Genomic DNA, 23430 nt, shown 5'->3' with positions numbered 1-23430 from the left:
GTCTGACTTCTTCTGCAGCCATCCTTTCCTCTCTTGTTTCTCAGCTGCTTTCAGTCTCTCTCTTCTGTTTGTTTATGTGTTTTGCCAATTTTTCTCTCTGCTCTTCTTCTCTCAACACTAAACTGGTGCTCCAAAATGATTCTAACTTAACAATGTGCTGTTCCTTCCCTGTGTTTTCCTTAATCTGAGCTAGCACTACAGGAGAAACAGTTAAAAATTACACCCAAGTTCACCCCTCCCATCAATGGGGAACGGAATCTGGTGAGGAATTTTGGTCGATTCCAATGTTTGTTCCAGCTTATCTAGTCCGTGAGGCATCATGAGATCCAGTCTCATGCCTCCTGATCTCCTCATTGGGGCCATTTTTAAATAAAACTTCTTTCATTATTCTACTCAAAATACCCCTGAGAAGCTGATGTTGTTGCTAAGCATCAATTGAAATCTTAGCCTTTTAGGCTACTGTTAGCTATAGCTCCTGTAGTGTGAGCACGGCTTGATCCTGTTCAACCTTGCTAACACTTTCCTTTCATTAACTCCCTCCTTGTATTTGTGTGTCTGCGTGCTCGCACTGCTGCCACTGTGTGTGTGTGTGTGTGTGTGTGTGCGTGCGTGCGGGTGTGTGTGGGTGCCTGTGTTGTGCTGTGTGTACGTGTGTGTGTGCCAGACTCTGAGCTCGGTGCAGCAGTTGGTGGACATTGAGCCGTCGCCAGTCAGTGCCATGAGAATGACCCTGGCACAGGTAGTCTTATCTGTTGTTAGCATTCCCATCTTCATTCCCGACGCTAACCATGGACCATGTTCTCCATCTTCTGACTGTACTGGTGACATGTGTGCTAATCATAGCAATGTATTTGTCACTTTCAGAAATTGAAGGCACTGCTGTCTGTCCTGCTGCAGGTTGTTCAGACTGCTTTTAAAAAATCTATTGAAACAATTCTCATAGAAACGGTGCTTCAACTGAAGTTTAAAGTGATGCTGGTCAGGAGGTTGTGAAGTTTTAGTTAAGAAACTGGTACATTTCTGCAAGCTGCACAGTAAGATAATTTTAATTTACCGGTATGCTGTAACTTTTTAGAGTGGGTTGGGTCTCACAATAACACGACAGTCAGTTGATGAAATGCAACCAATCTTCAGCTTCACGTGAACTAAGGTTGTATTCAACCAATGTCAAGTGTAGATATTTAGAGAGGATAGTGAAAAACAACAGGTGTAATATCTTATCCAGTAATATCCTGTACTTCGGTCATTCAACTGTATCTTTCTTTATTCATACATTTAATGAAGTGATGGTTCAGTTGTCATTTAGGATGTGCCAATATTTAGTATTGTAGTGCAGAGCTTTGAATCTTTCTACCTTCTTCTTGAACGCTGCAGGTGAGCTGACAGCATGTCTGCAGACACTTTCTCAGCTTTTTGGGAATCAGGAATGTAGATTGTTAAAAAGAATTAGCTGTTTTATACTAGCACAATGGTCGGGAGGCTTCTCGTAAATATAATAGAATGAGGAATCAAAAGTATTTTGCTTGCATCCGGTAACATGTAGTTTATAAAAGGCCATCTGAAAAATAACTCTCATTGATACCATTAATGTGAGATCAACAATTGTATCCAAACTGTCAAAGTTTAAATCACCCTTACTGCCTCTGAAACATATCAGGTTAAAGCCACTTTTCAGATGTGTGTGTTGTTGTTTTTTTGGGGCCTCACTTCTGTAACTCTCATCCATGCCCCAATGCCTGAACATAATCAAGCTGCAAATCTCCCCTGTAATAGTCTTCATTCCACACCTGTACTGTTACTGAAGCAGCCCTCTTGTTACTGAAGCAGCACACAATTAATAAATATGATGTGCGTTCACACCTGCAACTAAAACATGGGGTATTTTAGTCTGTTTAACACACCTTTATTTTGAGATCGAGCAGGCACCATCCTGAGGCCTGTAAACACTGAATGCATGAACATCCTGTCACAGATTGAAGGAAACGAAGCGACTGGGATGACAGATCTATGGCAGATCATCGTTTGTACGCAAGTGAAGAAAAAACATCGGCTGGTATCATTTAGTATCAGCACCGTTTTAGAAATACATAAACAACAGCAGAACGGAACACACTAAATACAACAACGTCGTTTGATTTTAAATAACGTACAGATGAATGATACATGTGCTATATACTGCTAAAATATTGGACTGATCAGAGATCTTTACACATTTATCCAGCAGTTATTTATAGCGTATAAAACACCTAATAAAAATAGTAATGGTAACGTTGATGATTTTACTTACAGTTCTGGAATAGTGACAACTATATGAGACTAATCTCTGTAAAGTAAAAAAAGTGGTTTATCTGCAGTGGAAAAATCACGTAAATTCTTTGACAGGCCTTTTGTTATGCAAAAGTGAACAAAAAACCTGCTGACATCCATGCGTGGCCTCTATATCTGGGAGTTTACCCCGAGAGGATCACAGTCTAGCAGTACAAAACATTATCTTAATGAACACTTTTGTGCTGATATCACCACCAGTGCACTTACGTTTGTATTTATGTGTGTGCTTTGCTGTCATACTGGTGCTTGTGTGTGTGTGTGTGTGTGTGTGTGTGTGTGCTTGGGGGGCACTGGGTGTGTGTTTACCCGTGCCCGTCTGGTGTGCATGTGTACTTGTCTATATCAGAGTCGTCAGCTGGAGTCGGAGACGGGGACGACAGAGGAGCACAGCCTGAACAAGGAAGCCAGGAAATGGGCGACCAGAGTAGCCAGAGAACACAAGAATATCATCCATTACAAGAGAGTAAGCTGCACACACACACACTCACGCACACACACACGCTGAATGTGACTATAATATAAGTGAGAATCATATTAAAACAAACCGACTCTTACTGTCTGATGTGTTTCAGTGTCTGGAGGAGTGTGACAGCCACGGCTTGTCCGCCACAGAGCAGGGCAGGCTAGACCTGGAGATCAAGATAGACGACACCAAAGAAAACATACGCAAAGCTGAGGTCTGCTGACATTTATTCATGATCAAAAGAAATATTTAACAGAGGCTGTAAATCAAAGGGTATTTTCCTCCTGCATTGCCTCTCTGTCTGCATCGTAATAGAACTCTTTGCGTTTGAGGTTCGGACGTTCTCCCGAGCTACGGTTCGCCCTAGCGCAGGCTGGTACAGAGAAGGGATGGGGAGATGTTTCCCCTCATCATATACTGTAATGTCTGTTAGATTAAATGTCCCATATTGTCACAGATTCAATTCCTTCTGTGACACACAATGCAAACAGAAATAATTATCCCTTTCAGCGCAGCCCTGCGGGGCTCATCGACTAATTATCGGGTACATTTTTGAAATACAAATAGCGATAATACACATTCAATCTGCTGATCTGTTTAGCCAACAAAGCACAGTGAAATTAGCAAACATAGCGCCAGATTAATCGATACACATTTCTCACTTCACAGGAGACGTCAGATCTCACTCAGACGTTCTCATCCACAAAACCCAAAATAACCCCCCCCCCCCCCCCACACACACACATGGATGTGTTTCCCTTTGTTCAGCCGGAAACATTTAAAAACACTTATATGTGTCTCGATAACTCAACATAACAGAGCACAGGTATCAGAAGAACAGCTAAATAATTAAGAGGTGTGATGCATAATATATAATGCTGTGATTTGTTCTTGAATTTCTTGCTGTTTCAGTTTATTTATTTAATCCTGATCTTTATTTGACCTTAATTATCCAGTCTCAAATAATGAATAATACATTTTTGTTCCAGAGCAGCAAGCTAGCGCAGGTTTGGCCCCTCTGATCCGGAAGCCCTGTTTACTGTCTCACAAGAGGCGAGGGTCTGCAATCTCTGATTGTCTTTCTAGTTGAATCATGTTTTCACGTATTTGGCACCCTCTGCTGTCAAATACACTCTTCCGTGGAGGCTGAGCCCTCGTGTGATGACTGTCCACTATATTTTCCTATATCTTTTATGATTTTTAAGTTGTTCCTCACAGCGAGTGTCACTTTACCCATTGATAACTGTGCTGCTATTTACGCCCACCTCTCAGACTGTGAGAATCTTGTGATCCCCTTTTCTGTAAAGTACCGGAAATTATGTGACCACTCTGCCGTTTTCCTCTCTGCTCCTGTGTCTCCTATTCTTTGCTGCTCGGAGCCGGCACTAGTTTGAGCAAAACCATTAATAATTGATGAGCTTGCTTGTTACAAACGGCCTCATCACAGAGCTCTTTTCTCACAGTTATAAAGAGAACGAGAGCAGGACAAAAGACATCCGGATTTGTTTGCAGCATTATCCTGATAGCGGTTGTGCCATTCTTTCCTTTAACGTGGAATCTCTTCTTCATCCCGTCAAGAATCTCGCGGTAGTCGAGTAAGATGTAGAGTCAGTGTCCTGTCTGTGCTGAAGTTGTAACCTTCTTTTCTGTTATGCAGGAGTATCTGTGACATGGTTCAAGTTTACTCCAGCTTAATATGCTTAATAGGTGGGCTCAATGTCAGCAGGTATCCTCTTTATAAGAAACACTGCAGGAGGCGTTAATATCGATGCCCTGAATCATGTATACATTCCAGGAGCTTGGAGATCTTTTATTTGACATGCAAGCTGCTCATGTAAGGTTTATGGTAATTGTAAGAATATGCCAAAAAGCCAGGTTAGGCTTTCGCCTTTTTTTTTGGTGGGCTGGAGCAGTTTTCACATTGTTGTGGGGAAATGTTGAATTGCATTTTTTGGAAAATGCTTATATCTCAGAAGTTTAGTTTGTTCATTTTGGGTACCTGTAGTAACATGACAGTGTTAACATAACATTGCTCCTTCAATGCATCAAAATCCTCAAATATTTTAATTTCAGGTGATTCTACACATATGAAAAATTATTAACAATATTATTTTGAATTTCTGCCAGTAAACCTGCTTTAATTTGAGAATATGACAAACTCAGTGCATTGAAGACACAATCACAACTAAAAACAATAATTATATAATGTGCACAAAAACAAAGTGTTCTCGGTCCTGATGACCTTTCACTCAGCAGGTTCAATCAGTGATAAAGGTACAGTGCGTGCCAATGCCCATTAACAGGACAGTCAACCAGCTCTCAAGCAGCTTCCTGTTTTAAATCAAACTTGTCATGGCGGTCACGTATTTGACTTGACAACATGCGTGACCCTCCTCTCTCTCCAAAGACAATAAAGCTAAAAGCCGAGGCTCGGTTGGACCTCCTCCGACAGGTCGGGGTTGCTGTGGATACCTGGCTGAAGAGTGCCATGAACCAGGTGTGTTCTGCCAGTGAATGTCATACATGATGTGTGTGTGTGTGTGTGTCTCTACTCCTCTTTGCCTGTAGAGACTTGTTCGTGAATGCATTCATACACGCAGTCCTGGCAGTGTAAATATTGTACTGCATGAATTGTTCTTCACACTGTGCACTTGGTGTGTCTGTGAGAGTTTGCCTGTTAAAGATACGTGTAACCCCCCCCCCCCCCCCACTCTTTCTCTGCATGCTGTAGGTGATGGAGGAACTGGAGAATGAGCGTTGGGCTAACTACACCTCTCACGATCCCTCACTGTCGGTGAGATGCCCCCCCGTTGTCAACACTCGCACCCAACACATTGTAGCTGATCTTCATTGTGTGTGCATGATGGCCCCTTTTCCTCACTTAAAATGAAATCCTACAATTTTGTGGTTCATGATTTGACAAGACGTAGTATCGACACACTCAGAAATTTTATTTCAGACTCTAAGGCTTACGGTGATAGACCTTTCGTCCTTTAAGATTTTATTCTGCGTGAAAACCACCTGGCGAGAACAGTTCTCCTGAAAAATCACTTCCTGAATGATGTAAGTTGCAAGACAATTGACCTCAGCCTTTTGGTTAATCATCTGAAAAGCCATTTACAGCCTTTTAAAATACCCTTACTTCCTAACAGGAATACTGACGGAGTCCTCACACGTCATGCAGTTTTATTTCACCCCAGGCAGTTCCACTCCCCTCGCCCTTATCAGCTCATTATTAGCTTATCATTCTTATTTTTGAAGGCATTTAATCAACCGCTAAACCCTCAGTGCTGCAGCCAGAATGTACAACCCACGTTCAGAATAATGGGACGATTTGTTCTAAATTCGGCTTCAACCTGTAACATTTCTAGATTTTTGTAGGCGGGTTTCATAACTTCTGAATGTAGTCAGATTATCTAAAGTCTTTGTGCCACCAAGCCTGTCTCTCAGCATGTCACAAGACCAAACATGGCCGTCCCGCTCCACGGGACTACGTCTGACACTCTGCTCACATGATATTGCAGTCCGCAGCCAAGGTTGAGGGAGAGAGCACTTTAGAATGAGAGATTAATGCGGAGATGGAGGGACGGTAGGAGGAGTCATGCGGTGAAAGAGGGAGACTAAAAGATGAGAGGAGGAGAATGAGCTGAGAAAATGGAGAGATGGTGTAAAAGAGAGAGAGAGAGGTGAGGAGAGAGTGGCATCAGGAATGACATTGTTGAAGTAGAAATGGATGCAGAGGTGAGAGAGCTGGAGCCGCTGTGAAAACCTGGATGAATATATTAAAAAGCTCCTTTATGAAGTAAAAATACTTTATTTCCTTTTTTCCACAGCCAAAACTGACAAAGACAAAGATTTAGATTTGATTCAAGCCAAATGATTCTACGGTCTGAATAATTTACTCCAAAATCCATAAATACCTGCAAGCAGTCGGTAGATTAAATTTTTCCTTTTAATCAACGTGTTTTTCCAAAGTTCTTTTTTATCTCCTTTCCTGTTAATAACATAAATCCGTTTAAGGCTGGCCATGATGAAACAAACAGACCAAGGGGCACATTGCGTATTTAGATGTTTTACAGCAGTTAAACAGCGTTTTTGTTTTGTTTTGTTTTTAAGTGTACTTGGTGATAATAAACTGTCGATAGTGATTTGCTGCAATGGAAGTTCAGAAGGAAAAGGCAACTCTTTAAGAGATTGTTAGAGGTTTGCTGATGAGGTGGCAGTTAGGAGGGGGGTGTTAGTCGGACAGAACAAAACATAACAGCTTGTGAGTTATAATCAGAGAGGAAGCCACGCAGATACAGCGAGCACACAAAGCGGCCATGTCGTTCTGTTCAACTTTATTATTTCTACTCTGAATTAATGTTAGTCCTGAAACCAGTAAGTCTCACAGGCCGTCATTACAATATCACTGTCACAGATATTAGCTCCAGAATCAGCCGTCAGTCTACATCTCTGCTGTGCTGCTGGCCCACGTGCTGAGATTTGATTTTGAGGATACTTGATTTGGTTATTACTCAGATATGTGTTGTTTTACTTTTGGGGGTGGACTGTAAGAGGCTGTTGAGAATAGGTGGGAGATGGAACATCACAAATATGACCTTACAGCCAAGCTTCAATTATGTTTCTGTGCAACAGGCTGTTCTCCATCTCTGCCCAGGAGGGTAATTAACGCAGTACTAATGTTAGTACTTAAAACGACTTTGCATTATCTTTGTCTGTAAACATGTTTTTGAAGCCACAGGCTTCTCTAAACTCCTATTGGCTGAGGTCCACTCCATTATTATTTTGGCTATCCCCTTAATGCTGCTGGTTGGTGTAAAGCACGTCGCTTCTGGTGCGTCAGCGCTGGAGCGTCTCCACGGACTCCAGATCTAAGCCCTTGTTTGTTGTTAAACACAGATTTATCTGGTGACTTGGGGCTTAGTCAGCATTGTGAGAACTCGTTGGGCGGAGGCCATAGTTTATCATTTTAAATTAGAAAACTAGAATTACACGTGGAGTGTTTGCAGATCAGCAACAATCGTCTTCCTCCTGGAGAGCGTTCATAAAACTGTGTTCATTTTCATGGGAAAACCACACCTGGAAGTTTTTATTCCCACAGAGCGTAGATCCCTATTTCTGAAAGTGCGACTTTTGGATTGCGACGTGTGCGAGACGCTACAGCTGGTTTGTTCTGCGCCGCCATAGAGTTTACTGTGTCAACAGAAATATGATGACCAAGCACAATGACAGAGGAAACACACACTCTGCCCCCGCCCCCCCACCTCATCCTGTTGTTGTGGCCAGTTCGTGCTTGCTGCGTGATGGATCTTTCTACCACCTATATCACATGACCTTCATTTAAGCCAATGAGATTCTCACAGAACAAAAGAAGGAGGGGCCAGATCAGGACCTTGACGCTGTAGTTCACCTGTTTCCATTAGCTGTTCTATTCACACTGAGTGGGACAGACAGCAGGTGAAGGTAAGCGTTGCTGCAGCTTCTCCTGTGACACCGACAGTGTAAAATACGGGAGGAGGAGGAAATGGTGACGATAAAAGGTGTGTGCTTGTTATGTGGCGAGAGCGTTGTCCTGTGATTGAGGTCGTGGAAGTATAGTTTGGGGTAAGAACAAAGCATGTGGAAGGCACATGGTGAGGTCGGTGGATGTATCGAGGCCCGCTTCACAGATAGTATTCTGTCTGTCCTTGGTTTATATATTAAATATTCATTCCCATTGACGGTATCAATGGTTTTTGTATTTGTACGAGTTTTTGCTTGTTTGATCTGGACATCTGGAGTGTTTGTTTTGTCGCAGAGGGGAGTTTCTCCCCTGACCTTGTGTTATCGGAGATTTTGACTTTGATGTTCATGTGTTAAAGGGCACAGTGGACTTGGAGCGTGAGGAGGGAGAAGAGAGCGAAGAGAATATGGAAGTTTTCGACGACAGCAGCTCCAGTCCGTCGGGAACCCTCCGTAATTACCCTCTGACCTGCAAAGTCCTCTACTCGTACAAGGTATGCACCAACAGAAGCTGATTTCACATGTCTGCAACAGCATGCAATATTACACAATCACACACACGCATGCTCTCACTGTTTCTCTCCTCCTGGTTTAACTCCCCTGGCATGTCTGTCCTGCAGGCTTCTCAGCCGGATGAGTTAACTATTGATGAGCAGGAGATGTTGGAGGTCATTGAGGATGGAGACATGGAGGACTGGGTCAAGGTGCACAGATACACATCATGGGCTCTGTGTGTGTTCTGTCCTGTGGATGTTTGATCATCATTCCTTTTTTCAGGTTGCCATAGTAATTGCTCTTCTACGTACATACCGGTATGTGTGTGTTTTTCTCTTTTAAGGCTCGCAATAAGACAGGCAAGGTGGGCTATGTCCCCGAGAAATACCTGCAATTTCCCACCTCCAACAGCCTCTTGAGCATGCTCCAGTCTCTGGCCACACTCGATGCTCGATCGCACAGCTCGTCCAATTCCACCGAGCCGGAGCTGCACTCCAACTGCATCAACGGAGACGTGAACAGTAAGTAGCCGGAAGGAATGACGCTGCACCCCCGGCGCTTGAGTTGAGCAAGCTATTTCCATTCGTACCAGCATAAATAAAGGAGTCTTCTTAACACGGTGAGATTATTATGTGGCACCTTTACTGCGCTACTGGAGATGCTCAGAATCCACCTGTAAACATTCGTCCTCTCATCTAAAGACAAACGTTTGTCCCTAACTTGCCTCAGAGGATCAGAACCAAAGGGAGCAAAGAATAATATTGGGTTTATCGCATGTTTACTGTTGTGTCTCTTATTGGTTTCTCTTTCTTTTTGTCCTCCCATCTGTCTGCAGTGACGTACGTCCGCGCGCTTTATGATTACGAGGGCCAGGCGGACGAGGAGCTCTCCTTTCCCGAGGGAGCGGTGATCCGCCTGTTGAGCCGCGACACTCAGACGGACGACGGCTTCTGGGAGGGGGAGCTCAACGGACGGGTGGGCGTCTTCCCCTCTGTGCTGGTAGAAGACTTGACTGAGAATGGCGAGACCAGCGGAGGAGGGTTGGGTGAGATACAGGTAATGCAGACTCAGCAAAATGTCCGACAGCAGATTTAAAAGGAAACATGCTCCAATTTAACACACGGACATTCGGTACTTCAATCTTGAGGAGCTGGGAATTACGTCTTATCAGTTGTTCCTGAGGAGAGTGGGTAAGCCACTCCCCGCCCCTTTCCGCTCGCTTCTTGGCTGTCTTCCAGGGGTTCTAACAGCAGGGCAGAGTTCACAAACAGTGGATCAGGACTGACAGATCCCACAGTCCTCTGATAATAACCCAGCACTGCAATCACAGAAAGATGTCTTCCTCTAATGGGGTGGCACAGAGGAAGGATAGAGCCGCTCCCTTCCTAGGACCCTGCAGATATAATAACCGAAGTCTTTAGAAGTATGTATGGTGAGGACTGGAACTACTGCATGCCTGGTGAATCCAGGGTATTCCATGCATCAATTTCTAAATCCCGAACCTGCTCCAATCCCTATTTAATATCAGAATGTGACTATTATGGGTTTATAACTCGAGTACTGCCCCCAGTTGGCCAATAACAGAGTCTTTATGGATCAAGGTTTTCAGGTTCTCCTGAGACTTTTGTTTCTCTATTATTTATTGAACATTTCAGTGAGCTGATGCTCTCATCAACATTATCCATTCCATAAATTCTGCGATGCAATAAAGACTTGAGGAGTTCTTACACCAGCATCATGGGGGGGCGCAGCAGATTGACCAATTTGTCTATTTGTATTCCTTCCCCTAGATTTCTCCATCTCTAAAGTTACCGCCCTCCCTGCCTCCTCTTCCGCTCTACGACCAACCTCCCATCAGCCCTTTCACCAGTCCGGAGACCTCCACCCCACCTCCCCTCCCACGCTCCCCCTCCAGCGCACTCAACGGGGAGCACAAGTCTCTACCGCCCACATCGTCTCACAAGGGATCGCTACCCACCCACAGTAAGTCATGCACGCACACACACACACACACACACAGAGAGAACATCCCTCTGTGGCTTTTTTTTTCCTGTAGCCTCACCGATGTCTCCGTGTGTCTCTGCGTAGATCAAAGCTCTGGCAGGAGTCCCGTGTCTCCAGGGTTTCCTCAGACGCTGAGATTCACCCCCGAAGGAGGAGGACCAGGCAAACTAAGACCTGTTAGTATGAAAGTTATTTTAGAAGAGTATTTTGTGTGCTTCTGTTTTCAACCATAACCCTCCTAACCCGTGCTTTATGTGGGCTTTAAGAGATTGTAGCAGCCATTTGTCTCAATTTTCTTTTCTTTTATAGACTGTTGGATCTTGTCTACTGCCCTCTACTTTCTCTTTGTTTATTTGAACAGCTCTGAAACTAGAGAATAAATACGCTTTATTTTTTTAGATAAATTATTTATGTCTGTGACGCTGGAAATAAATATGATGAGGAAAGGTGGAGTGTCTCGGTTATCACCTTTATCAGAGTCTTCATCATTCATTTAGTCTATTTATTATGTTTTCTCGTAGGTACGAGCTGCTCCTCCCCCACCCAAACAGCATCCACGCCGACAGCAGGAGAAGAACGACAAGACAGAGGAGGTGGAGATAACGTTGGTGTGACAGACGGACATTAAAAAGGATGACAGACAAACTTATCATCTGGGTTGGGGAGCTGAACTGGGACCCCACCCCCCCACCTCCCCCCTCCCCATCTTCATGTTCAGGAGGAGGACAAAAGTAGAATACATAATGAAATAATCTGTATTAGCGTCCTGGTGAAGTGCAGCAGTAGCCACCCCCACGTCCCTCTCTGACCGCATCCGTCCTTCCATTCTTGCCTTAAAACTTCAATCGGGAGCGAACCCAAGCACAGAAAGAAGAGGAAGAAGGTTCATTAAAGGTGAAGCATGAGGTCAAATTAATGACGTGCTTGGCAAATTTTCTTGCGTCTTGTTGAGCTAAGTTACAGATTCTGTAGAAAGATAATCTAATAAATTCACCTTTTTTTTTCACTTGCTAAAAAATCTAAAGAAGATGTTAGAAGTTGGAAAATAATTTAGTTAGTGGTTGTAAAACCAGATTAAAAAAAAAATACGATTGAATATACATACCTAATAATAGAGATAGACATATTTAAATTGGGAGGAAAAATAAATGTTCTCATTTATTTACACCCTCCATGCAACATTTGCTACTCAGACTCGATTGTCCGGTGTTCCTTATGCTAACAAAACAATCAGGAAAATTGCTTACGTTTGAACCAGTGGAACAGCAGGGTGCTGAGTTAGCCGAGACCAGGCATGGGCAAACTACGGCCCGTTGGGCTTTTTAATCCGGCCCGCCGAATTTGTCCAAATTATATCATTACATTAAATCTTAGTATAATAAAACCCTCTGGCAAATTTTAGAACCCGTTGTTGGCCCGCAAGTCAAAAGGTTTGCCCACCCCTGGCCTAGACAAACAATGCTAAGTGTCTTTAGCCGCCATTAGGTTTCAGTTAGGCTAGCTCATCACGTGGTGAGAGATCTGAATAAATGAGTCAAACTAAAACTAAAACGAGCCATTGAAAGAGTTTAGTTTGGATTTCTGTGTCTTGGCCCAGCGAAATGTAAGTTTACTCGCCAAACATGTCATAATTACAATTTGTGTTGGGGTTGAGCAAATGGGCGGATAATTTGGTTGGTAGTGTGGACACAGTGTCCGCTCACCAGCCCTTCCCTCACCTTATATAGTGCTTATATCATATGTATTCAATGTGTAATAGTACAGTACATTACTGTTTTCATAGGAATGTTATGCACAGCGTTTCATATAGACTAACTCAGCTGTCTAATATGTAGTGGAAGTTTTATCTGCATCTTATTCTGAAAGGGCATTGTAAATACCGTATGAAGGAGAGATCAAAGAGGAGAGGGAAGGAGGGGGATGAAAGAATAAGAGAGAGAAAGGAGGCTGGATCCCCTTTTCTCCATCTCTCTTCAATCGTTCCTTTCTTTCTCGCCCTCTTTTCTCTAATGTCTGCTCTGTCCATTGGCAGTCAGTGGCACACACACACACACACACACACACACATTACACTCGTCAATCATGCTGTGCGTTTGTATTCAGGAGGAGGCTGGTGGTGCTTTCAGAGGCACCTGGAAGTGTTGTATGTTTATCTTTGAAATGAAGTCGACACTGGTCATATCCGGGGGGTCGGGGGTTTTCATGAATCACACTTTATTCTTACAGATCATAACTTCTCGTGTTGATTTTAGAATTACGGCGTGGCTAATTCAACGTGCAGCACATTTGGTGGGTGTGCGTTCCACTTTTACTCCATGAGTGCAAAGGGAAAACATTCACAAACAAATGAACCCTTCACGTTTCCAGTTGGACATAATCGTTTTTGTTTTCCTTGCGTCCTATGTTCTATCTAAGAAACCTTGCTAAATGGACAGAACAACATTCTAATGGAGCTAAGTACAATTATTATTATTTTTTTAAACTCAAAGTAAATAAATCATCCCCGTCTAATACCCTTCAAGCCTTGGAAAACTTCTCGCCTAAGGGCAGCGTAGCACTTTTATTTATTTGTATGTTCCCTGAAAAGTAGCAGAACCTTAACACTGAATCGGGATGGATCGAGAACCTTTTCATTCTGGTTCGGTGGTGGATCCTATTTAATTTCAGTGTGACTGATTTTTTTTCATTTTCATTTTATTATTATTATTCTCCACTCTTCCAAAGAGATGGGCGGAGAAAATTGTAGACAATGTAATTTGGTGTTTTTTCCTTAACATATTCAACAAAAACAGAATTATTGAAAGTAATGTTTTGAGTGAAGACTTGGAGAGAAAGTATGTTTGGTCATGGGATGGGTCTGGCTGTTTATGAGTGTGACTTGAGAAGAGAGACTCTGAAGTTGTGTCCCAATTCATTCCTACCTGTTTTATTTCAAGTAGGCTTTTATTTTGTCATGTCCAGTCTGAATACATTTCAAAGTAAGAAAGAAAAGGTTACAGCGGATTCTAAATCATCTTGATTTGAGTTGGGTGTTTGAAATGCAACACATGCAGGAAACAATTCAAACCATCTGTGACAGATCCATGAATAAAGCACTCAATCTGTGCCGCTTTCTTTCACAACAGTATATTCATTTCCTGTATGTAAGCAGAGTATTAAGAGAACTATTGAGCACATAGTATATAGTATTAATATGTAGTATGGGGGTTGGGCACAAGTCCTGGTCTGGACTCAAGCAGTTTGGATTCCGCTTAATATTGTGATGCGAGAAATGAATCCGGCACGAAGAAATCCTTTTTAGTTTGTCACATTTTGTGTTGTGTTTACGGGCTCATGTTGAGAGACGGCAGCAGCCTCGCCTCTTATTTATAACAGTTACAGCAGTCACACCATGAATATTGGTCAAATATGGCTTCTGTTGCCACTTTGACCATGACCCCCAGCCCCCCACAGTGTTTAATTAATTGAAAAGGGACTTTTTATAAATATATATAAATTACAATAATTTAATTTTTCATCCTTCGATCTGGAGCTGCTGCTATTTTCAATGCGGAGGTGGAACAACAAAGCTTCTTCGGTCTCTTCGGTCTGCGACGGCGTCGGTAATGAGAACAGGTGCAAAGTCGTTCTGCATGTTATTATTCGCTGTACAAAAAAAAACTACGTTTGTATTTATTGTGTACAAATGTTAATTAATAAAAAAAAGTTTTGAAAATTTGCTTGTCTCATTCCTTTATTTCTCTGCTTTTAATTTTTTGTTGAGGGTTAGGGTTGAATTTGCTCATGCTAAAAGCTTTATGGTTCCAAACCCTTGTTTTAACAATTACTAATCAGTGATCAGTGGGAAAACAAATGGATTGGCCTCCTGAGTCCACCCACGGATTGTCCTTTGTGTCCAATCCAGAGGGTAAGTAGTAGTAGGAGTAAGTCGTATTGTAGTAGTAGTAGTAGTAGTAGTAAACAAAATAACAGACACCTACCTGTTTCATTATTTTTTTTCCTCAAAATGGGACCAATACTGGTTTTTTTTGGATGCAGCCTCACTATAAATTAATTATTGATCTCATGCAAGGTTGTTTAAATCCTATATACAAAGCCATACAAGACAAAATGGATAAATTAAATAAAAGCCTCTAAGATCTCTATCAGCTTGCTGGACATCATTTTTAAAAGAAAAAACAGGATTTTGCTTCCGAGGCGTCATAAAGTCGCGACATCGTTGAAATACAGTACTCGTCAGTGCACGCTGGGACCAAAAACCTCCTGAGCTGCGGTTCCTTCTGTGTCCACGTGGCGGCGCTGCAGGCGCTGATAGGACATCGATATGGGGCAAGCCGAGCCCCCAACCCACCCACCCAGATGGAGGTGTCTGTAGTGATGGAAATTCCGGTTCTTTTAAGAGAGAATGTTGAATGTATATGTGAATATATATATATATATACTGTATCTATCGAGATATGAATACATAAATGCTTTATTGCCACTGGAAGAGAGTGACTGTCCTTGTTTTTGTTTTTGTTTCATTAAAACAACAACTTGTTGGTGAGACTCTTTACTCGTCAAATGAGAGGTTCAAGGACATGTCTGCGAGGGGAGTGGCAATACGTCCGACGACACTTGAAGGCAGCACCAGTGCCTACATATCGACGGCCGGAGGCGAGAGATCATCGTCGTCATCATCATCATCAACAGTCCTGTCCGGGACAGGTGTGGGAAATGTCACAGATACACTGCTGGGGGGACATCTCCGGTGGACCCGCCGGTCCACAGACAGCCCTCAGTCCGGTTCCGTGGACTCTCCCGGGGGTCGTCACCGACGTCTGCTGCGGAGACCAGCACGTTTTATTCCTCACGGAGGGTGGGAGCGTTTTATCGTGCGGGGGCAACGCGCTGGGGCAACTGGGACGAATAGACGAAAAGACGACAGGTAATTAAAAAATCATGTGTATGTAAATAGGCGCACAATAAGGAAGATAATATAAAAAAAATATTCAATATTTGTGTTACTTAATTCTGATACTAAAGTTTATTCTTTTTTTAGGCTGAGATTAGATGACAGATTTTATTTTGTCTCTTGAGTCTAATTTAATGCCGATCTGGCCGACATTTATTTTGTCTGAAAATCAACTTGAGTTTCAGTTTCATTTCCTTGTAAAGAGTTCACGCAGCCAAAGCGCAGCCGCAGATGGAGCGTGCTGATCAGATAGTGATATAATCAATAGTTATTCATGCGAGTCTGATTTGATCGGCTTTGTTGATTGATGGATTAAGTTATGCTTAGTTTAGGTATCATGTTAATTTAAAAGCAACCCGGTAAAGCTAAAGTTATTCTATCTAGAGACATTTTAAAATGTGCCTCTTCAGTTTGTGGCACAATTTACAGTAAAAACCAAAACAACAACCCTCATTTTAACATTTATTTATATCTATGTGTGTATGGTTTTGTGAATCAGTATTTTTAACTAACTTTTGAATCCATAAATGGAGTTTTCAATGTTAAAATCTAATATTTTTTCTGACCTCTTTCTGGATCAGATTCAGAAGACATTTTGCGTGATGGTTCATATCAGACCCCTTTATGGGATTTTGATTTATGACTTTTGGTGAGTGAATTGAATGCATATTTTACAAGGGGGGGGGGGGGGGGGGGAAGGAAGATATAAGATGTTATCCTGATTGATTATTAATACTAAATACTATTTATTGATTTTGTCCCTCGGAGGGCAGGCAATTGGGTGTGAAGTGTCTTGCCTAAGGACACAACGACAGCGTACACATGTGCCTGAGCCGGGAATCGAACCACCAACCTCTCAACCACCTGCGCCACCATCGCCCCCGTATTACTAAAGGTAACTTTCCATGACTCCTCACACCTGAGTGTGTTTTTTGTGATTCTCTGTAAGGTCGTGTGACTGGAGTCAGCGATGTGGTGCGGCTGGCTTGCGGTCAGGACCACAGCCTGGCTCTGTGTGGCAGCGGGAAGGTTTTCTCCTGGGGGGCGAGCGAAGACGGACAGCTTGGCAGGCCGCCACATCAGAGGCAAGATCCCGGCCAGTCTTCAGTATAAATGTTTGCTATAAGAAGTCTGCTTCTACGCTCTGACTCGTTCTCTCCGCATCGACTTGCAGGCAGGTTCCCATTCCGCTGCCGCTCAAAGTGATCCAGGTTGCTTGTGGAAACTCCCACTCGCTGATTCTGACTAAAGGTACACGACAATTAAAAGGGGACATAAAAAATAAAAAAAAAGAAATTCATAAATGAGTCAAGAAACGACAATACGAGTGTAATAAAGTATTACGTTCGTAATCATGGCTGATTTTTCATCGAGGGCTCTGCATGTTAAAACAGCGGTCTCCAACCGTTTTCCTGCCACGGACCGGTTTCATGCCGGGCAAGTTTTTCGCCGACCGGGGGGGTAATAAAAAAAAAAAGAGGAATATAATCTTACCAATAAACTTTATATTACGCACTTTCAATATCTATTAAGCAAGTATTACACCAATATCTACTCTCCATTAGTTGTGGTCTCAATAATTGCTTCTGTCCTTCATGGTCACGTTTTTTGTTTCATAAATTCCACATTCTTGTCTTTTCCTTCAGGGTTCTGGTCTTTGTGCCGAAGCCGTTTTGACCCCTTCATTACCTCGTTAACGAAGCTAATCAGCTGTTGTAGATAAACCCGGGTTTTAAGTCTGACTCCCGGTTTGTCTGTTAAAAGAAGCTTTCTTTTCTTCTTCCTCCGCAGTTCGACTTTTCCTCTTCGCAAAGAAGTTCTCCAAAGACGTTTTGTTTGTTTGTTTGTTTTTATTAACTTTTACTAGTTTACGGCTTTTAGTAACGTATCACGTGACCAAGAAAATTCACAGGCGAATGTTACGTTGGGGAAAACCTTTTAGACGCTAATAATCGATACAACAGAAATGTTATAAATTAGTTATTTCTGTGCGGCCCAGTAACAAATGCCTCACAGACCGGTACCGGGCCGCGGCCCGGTGGTTGGGGGCCACTGTGTTAAAAAACGCCCCATCTTGATGTTCAAGAAAGTCATTGTCAGTCTGCATGTTGTGTCTTTATTAGGAGGAGACGTCCTCTCGTGGGGTCTGAACAGTCACGGCCAGCTCGGCCTGGGCAAGAAGGCGTTAAAGCAGTCCATGCCTTTGTTGCTGTGCGCTCTGAGCGGGGTGGCGGTGACTCAGATTTCAGCCGGGGGGGCCCACTCTCTGTTCCTGACGCTCCCCGGCCTGGTGTACTGCTGCGGGGCCAACGGATCCGGCCAGCTGGGGCTCAACAGGGTGGATGAGAACGGTACAGACGACTGACTTTAACTTGACTTGGTTGGTTTCAGAAGTCACGGTTGCCACGGCAGCGTTTAATGAGCAGCTTATTTCCTCGCTGACAGGCAGGTTCAACGTCTGTGTGGTTCCTGCCCTCAGACCTCTGGGGGTCTCCTCCTTAAGCTGCGGGGAGGCGCACTCTGCTGCGTTAACGAAGGTACGAAACCTCGCACAGCTGCCGGCCCGGTTTCCTGCTGCACGCTTTGAGTCGCGGAATCGGACATGAATGACTTGTGATTTCTAGGATGGCGAGGTTTTCACTTTCGGAGCGGGTCGCCACGGCCAGCTCGGCCACGGCTCTACAGCCGACCAGCTGAGACCCAGATTGGTCGAAGGCCTGGGCGGGGCGGCCTCGCAGATTTCATGTGGCAGGTACAAGCTCGGTGAACGCGTCCGCTTAGTTTTAACTTCAGAACGGGGGGTGACGGAATCATAAGATCTCGCTTCAATCTTTTTTTCTCAGGAGTCACACTCTGGTTTTGGGCTCCTCTGGCCAACTCTGGGCTTTTGGAAATGGGGCAAAGGGCCAAACCGGGACCGGACAACCAGAGGACAGTCTGGTTCCTGCTCCGGTTCAGCTTCCGAGGGGCGCCGGCGCCGCAGCCAAACCAAAAGCTCTCGCATGTGAGCATGGGAAGTGTTGATTATCCAACGAGAGAACAGTAAAATCCTGTTGAATAAAGTTTTGAGTTGATGAGATAAAATCAAATGAATATCAGCGCTCTGAGACTTGCAGGGTAAAAAAAAGTGCTTTTATGTATTTGTTTATTTTATGCAGACTTAAAAATACTGGCTGGGTGGAATGCAAGCTTCGCGTACACCTCGCCTGTGCAGGTAAACGCCATTGGAGAACAGTATAAGCGCTCATATTTGTATTCAGTACAGTTTAAAAGACGAGAAGACCATTTCCTCGTGAAATATTTGTCTTCTAAGGGCTTGGACCGAGGGCAAATCGCTGGGCGGCTGGATGAGGCGAAACTAAAGAAATGGCAGGCGATGCGTCAAGGCGACGGCGAGGCGAAACGGTAACGCCTGCGTTACGGGTCCGGTGGGACATCCCCATGTCTCTAACGGCCATCTCCGTTTCTCTATCCGACAGAGAAATAGTTGCGATGTTTCTGACGAGTTCAAGTCTGGTTGGAAGTTTCACCAAGACGCCGTGAGTCCTTCACAGCGCAGACGGAAAAGATCTGCTTCTGATGGCATTTAGCGAGCTGCTAGTCTTTAAACGCTTTCCATTTGGCACCAGCGGGCCGCCGTTGGACGCAGGAGCGATGACTGTGGACCTGGAGGCTGCGAGCCAAGCGTTCGACCGGCTGCTGGCGACGCCGTGGATCAAGGAAACGGTTGATACATTCTTTACCGACACGATTCACGAAGATTCACGACTAGATGTGCGTCGACGATTGTCACCTCGTAGATCTTTTCTCTGTCCAGATAAACCTTGAAAATCTGATGGAGTTGCTTGGGGCGTCACGAAAAGTCCTGAAATCTCCAGAGATCCTCCTGCTCCTCCTGACGTGCCCCGTTTTCCAAGAAGACGTTGGCGTCATGACGACCGTGTTGCCCCTGGCCATAGTTATTGCAGATCTAAATGAGAGGAGCCTGAAAACTCTAAGTACACAACTACAGAAAACGCTTTCCTTTGTGCCGTCTTTATTGTCACTGATCTTTGCTGTTTGTTTGTTCTGCAGGAGAATGGTGGACGGCCGTCTCACCCGCCATATTGCTGAAGCACATATTGGTGTTCAGAAAGGCCCTGGGCTTCATGCTGAAAGCTGGCCTCCTGGAAACCCACCAGCCAGGAGTGAAATACCTGCTGCAGGCCCTCAAGCTGCTCTACAAAGTCAGTGCTGGGCTCCATTTCATTTTGAGTTATTAGATTGTGAATTCAAGGTATGATAAGAGGAAGCTCAACCGTAGGACAGAAAGACGTCTCGCTGATGGGACCTTAATCCTGACGTGATGAAATACTTTTTAAACTTTTTTTAATCTTGAGTACGGCTCTATTTTTTGACAGGCAAACAAAGCTGGAAAGTCTTACAAAGTCCCACTAAACACCTTTTACGTCAAGGAAATGGGCAACGTGCATCCGATAATGGACGTGGCTATTTGGTGGGAATATATGAAAGGGGAGGCAAAGGTAAGGATGTTCCGATACAGGATGCGGCGCTGCAGCATTTCACCAGCATCCACATGAACATTTGCAATCAATGGTTTCAACCACAACTTTCTTTTGGGGTTTTTTTCTCTCTCGATATAAAGATGTGTCATGTGATGTTTTTTTCTTTTTTTTTTCTTAAGAATGACGCCGACTCACCCGTCACCTTTTGCCACTATCCATTCCTGTACCCACTGATTTGCAAGATAGGAATCTTTAACGTCTTTGCAGTAATGCAGGTACGGTATTTCCTAAAAGTGGATCATTTCACAAAATTAATTTCCTTTCATTTCTTTAATGTAACGTGTAATTCTGTTAAAACGTTGCTTCACCAGAAGGTGGAGCCTTTATGTGATAGATTGAGTGTGGAACAGCTGGCTAAGTACAGGAAGGAACATCCAGTCCCTCCGCTGGATCTGGTCTTCACGCTGACTCTGAGACGAACTCACCTGGTGGAGGACGCCTTCAGGCAGCTCGCCGCCGCTGATCACGACTACTTCAAGAGGGACCTTCGGGTGAATGCGACTCGTTTGGTGTCGTGATCGCTCACCTGGCGATTCAGCGCAGCAGTTCCATGAAGGACAATGAGGCATTGTTCTATCCTTCCTAGGTACAATTTGTGGATGACAGGGACATGACACATGTCAACATAAGGGACCTCTTCCTGCATGTGTTCGAGGAGTTGATGGCTCCTGAGTCTGAGATGATCGTCTTCAACAAGAGCGAAACGCTGGCCTGGTTCCCTCCAAAAGTAAGAGCAGATAATCAAAGAGAAATCATCTGAGATTAAAGACGCGTCTGTATCCTCCTAAAAGCCGGAAAGTGGATGTCGACATGATGATCTGTCTTCACAATGCCTGTAAAAACATTAAGGTGTCTCGATATTCCGGGTTTGTCTTCAACCAAACAGCCAAAAATGGGGCAGAAGACCTACTTCCTGTTTGGTGTGCTGTGCGGCATGGCTCTCTACAACCACAACATCGTCTACATGCCGCTGCCGCTGGTTCTCTTCAAGAAGCTGCTGGGACTCAAACCCTCCCTGGATGACATGAAGGAGTTTGAACCTGTGCTGGCAGAGTGAGCTTCCGACATGCTGTCCTATCTCTGGCAGATGATAAATGATCAATGACATTCACCTTTTTTTGTCGCCAGGTGTTGGAAGAGCATGCTGGAGGACTACAGCCCAGAAGACGTGGAAAGTCTGGAGCTCACCTTCACTGTGGGTTTACGCGCTGACTGACGGTTTTATTTCTTGCTTTGACTCCGGTCTGACTCTCGGGAATCGTTCGTTACAGGCGACCTGGGCTGGCGAAACGGTCGAGCTTGATCCAGCGGAAAAGGGAAAAGCTGTGACGGCGTCCAACAAGTACGTTTATGCTTTGATGACTGCGTCGGACAATCTGCGCGGCAGCGTGGCGAGCCTGTGCTCGAAATCGTCCTTATTTTGTTCAGATTTCCATTTTTACATCGATGCATCTTTGAAAGAGAATTGTGGCGGTAAGGGTGTCGCTTTTACCATTTTTGCTTCGACAGGAAAGAGTTTGTGGACGCCTTCGTCGACTTTGCCTTTAATAAATCGGTGGAAGCCGTGTTTGAGGAGTTCAAGAGAGGCTTCTTCAAGGTGTGTGACGTGGACGTCGTGAACTTCTTCCAGCCGGAGGAGCTACAAGCAGTGATGGTGGGACAGCAGGACTTCGACTGGGAGCTCTTTAAGCAGGTCTGCTTAAGGAAAAGCCTTGAATCTGAAATATTTAATGCATACTCTACATATATTCTATGTAAAGAATATACACAGTAAAACGAATTTCAGTTTAACACACACGGCTGGAAGGTTAAACAATTTATGCTGGAGTATTTGTGCAAAACAAAATAGTCAAATAGAACATTCTGAAAATACTTTACTGGAGACGAAAGCATACAAAATCCAAATTAAATAAAATGGAGAAACATTCTATTTTGATATATTACATATCTATGAACTTCAGTTAATAACAAAGTCACGCTTAGATACATTATGTAATTAAATATACTGTGTGTAGTTTTGCAGTAAATGACAAAAAAATAAAGCTTTGGAATACCCATTAGATGTGTACATTTCCACTTGTATAATTTTCCAATCAGAACACATGCTATAATGGAGAGTACCATGCCGAGCATCCAACCATCGAGACGTTTTGGGAGGTGTTTGAGGCTCTGACGGAAGAGGAAAAGAGAAAATTCTTCTGTAAGTAAAATCATTTTACATTTCAATTGTGTGGAATGTGAAGGCTTTGTCTCCCCCTGGCGGCAAGTCTGCGTCATTACATGTCTACAAATACAGGGACGGTATGGTGGTGACGGGCCAAATCGGTCAACCCTATTTATGTAGGAAAAAGTGCTAAACTCAACCATTGATGGAGGTCCTGAATGACAGATCTTCCTTTGTGCTCTTATCTCTACCTCGTCTTCGTCTTCGTCGTCAGTGTTCCTCACAGGCTGCGACCGCGTACCCATCCAGGGTATGAAGATCATCCAGATGACGATCGACGTCTTGCCTTTGGCCACCGAGCAGCACTTGCCTGAATGCTTCACCTGCTATTTTCTGTTGCTGCTGCCCATGTACCTGAGATACCCAGCGAAGAGGACGATGAAGAACAGGCTTCTTAAAGCTATTAATAACAAAGGAGGCTTTTGGAGAGATGATATCAGAGGCAGACAATAAGAAGGCTTCTGCAGAAACACTCCTGTTGGGTTTGAGCTGTTTTGTCTCTCTATTAATCAATCACATGTAGGACATGTTAATGTCAACTGCATCGATGTTCGGTAGTCTTGATGATTTTTGATTGACAACTATAATCTTGTGTTGATGCAGTGTAACCTAGCATCTAGATATTTACATTGCATTAGGACCAATAGGTCCACAATTATTACCATATAATCAAGAGCATTACGTTTGTGATGAAACGCAGCAGGAACACCGGAGGAGCACTGATGGCGTGTCTCCAGGTCACGTGGACGGGACACGACCGGCGACCGCAGAGAGATGACACGCTTTTGTTTTTGGTTCATGTTATATAACCTTTCACTTTAATAAAATGTAGTTCAAAAATAACATTTCTCACCTTTTTGAAGATGCTGAGGTTCTCCTTGGGAGTGACCAG

General features: G+C 43.9%; 2 protein-coding genes across 2 annotated transcripts in view; both read left to right on the top strand.

Annotated features, from left to right (window-relative positions):
* The window catches only part of LOC137912516 (F-BAR and double SH3 domains protein 2-like), a 31955-nt gene extending 20179 nt beyond the window's left edge, over window positions 1–11776 (top strand). The window contains exons 11-22 of the mRNA XM_068756667.1: window positions 665–739; window positions 2675–2791; window positions 2901–3005; window positions 5199–5288; window positions 5523–5585; window positions 8656–8790; window positions 8917–9000; window positions 9135–9312; window positions 9627–9847; window positions 10582–10774; window positions 10880–10971; window positions 11317–11776. Coding sequence (XP_068612768.1) covers window positions 665–739; window positions 2675–2791; window positions 2901–3005; window positions 5199–5288; window positions 5523–5585; window positions 8656–8790; window positions 8917–9000; window positions 9135–9312; window positions 9627–9847; window positions 10582–10774; window positions 10880–10971; window positions 11317–11409 — 1446 coding nt within the window. The 3' untranslated portion in view covers window positions 11410–11776. The remainder of the gene's footprint in view (window positions 1–664; window positions 740–2674; window positions 2792–2900; window positions 3006–5198; window positions 5289–5522; window positions 5586–8655; window positions 8791–8916; window positions 9001–9134; window positions 9313–9626; window positions 9848–10581; window positions 10775–10879; window positions 10972–11316) is intronic.
* A 3735-nt stretch (window positions 11777–15511) lies between these two features.
* Window positions 15512–23313, top strand: LOC137912534 (probable E3 ubiquitin-protein ligase HERC6). The gene is made up of 23 exons (XM_068756689.1): window positions 15512–15722; window positions 16699–16833; window positions 16902–17000; window positions 17873–18100; window positions 18195–18286; window positions 18374–18501; window positions 18593–18742; window positions 18906–18963; window positions 19063–19154; window positions 19229–19288; window positions 19379–19475; window positions 19567–19747; window positions 19824–19975; window positions 20150–20272; window positions 20434–20529; window positions 20626–20805; window positions 20901–21041; window positions 21201–21367; window positions 21443–21509; window positions 21586–21656; window positions 21824–22007; window positions 22412–22514; window positions 22753–23313. Exons 1-23 carry the CDS (start codon window positions 15512–15514, stop codon window positions 22989–22991), a joined length of 3054 nt encoding a protein of 1017 aa, XP_068612790.1. The 3' UTR covers window positions 22992–23313.
* The last annotated feature ends 117 nt before the right edge of the window (window positions 23314–23430 follow it).

The sequence above is a fragment of the Brachionichthys hirsutus genome, unplaced genomic scaffold (assembly GCF_040956055.1).
Source record: "Brachionichthys hirsutus isolate HB-005 unplaced genomic scaffold, CSIRO-AGI_Bhir_v1 contig_976, whole genome shotgun sequence".
NCBI classification, from domain to species: domain Eukaryota; kingdom Metazoa; phylum Chordata; class Actinopteri; order Lophiiformes; family Brachionichthyidae; genus Brachionichthys; species Brachionichthys hirsutus.
The sequence above is the reverse complement of the archived record's forward strand: the minus strand, read 5'-3'. Positions and strand labels throughout refer to the sequence as shown.

What these genes read in the sequence shown, in the direction of transcription:
- LOC137912534 (XM_068756689.1), top strand. Translation starts at nt 15,512, where the DNA reads ATGTCACAGATACACTGCTGGGGGGACATCTCCGGTGGACCCGCCGGT. An exon ending in CAACAGGGTGGATGAGAACG is followed by an intron (nt 18,101 to 18,194) that starts GTACAGACGACT and finishes CCTCGCTGACAG; the next exon opens with GCAGGTTCAACGTCTGTGTG. An exon ending in GGCGACGGCGAGGCGAAACG is followed by an intron (nt 19,155 to 19,228) that starts GTAACGCCTGCG and finishes TCTATCCGACAG; the next exon opens with AGAAATAGTTGCGATGTTTC.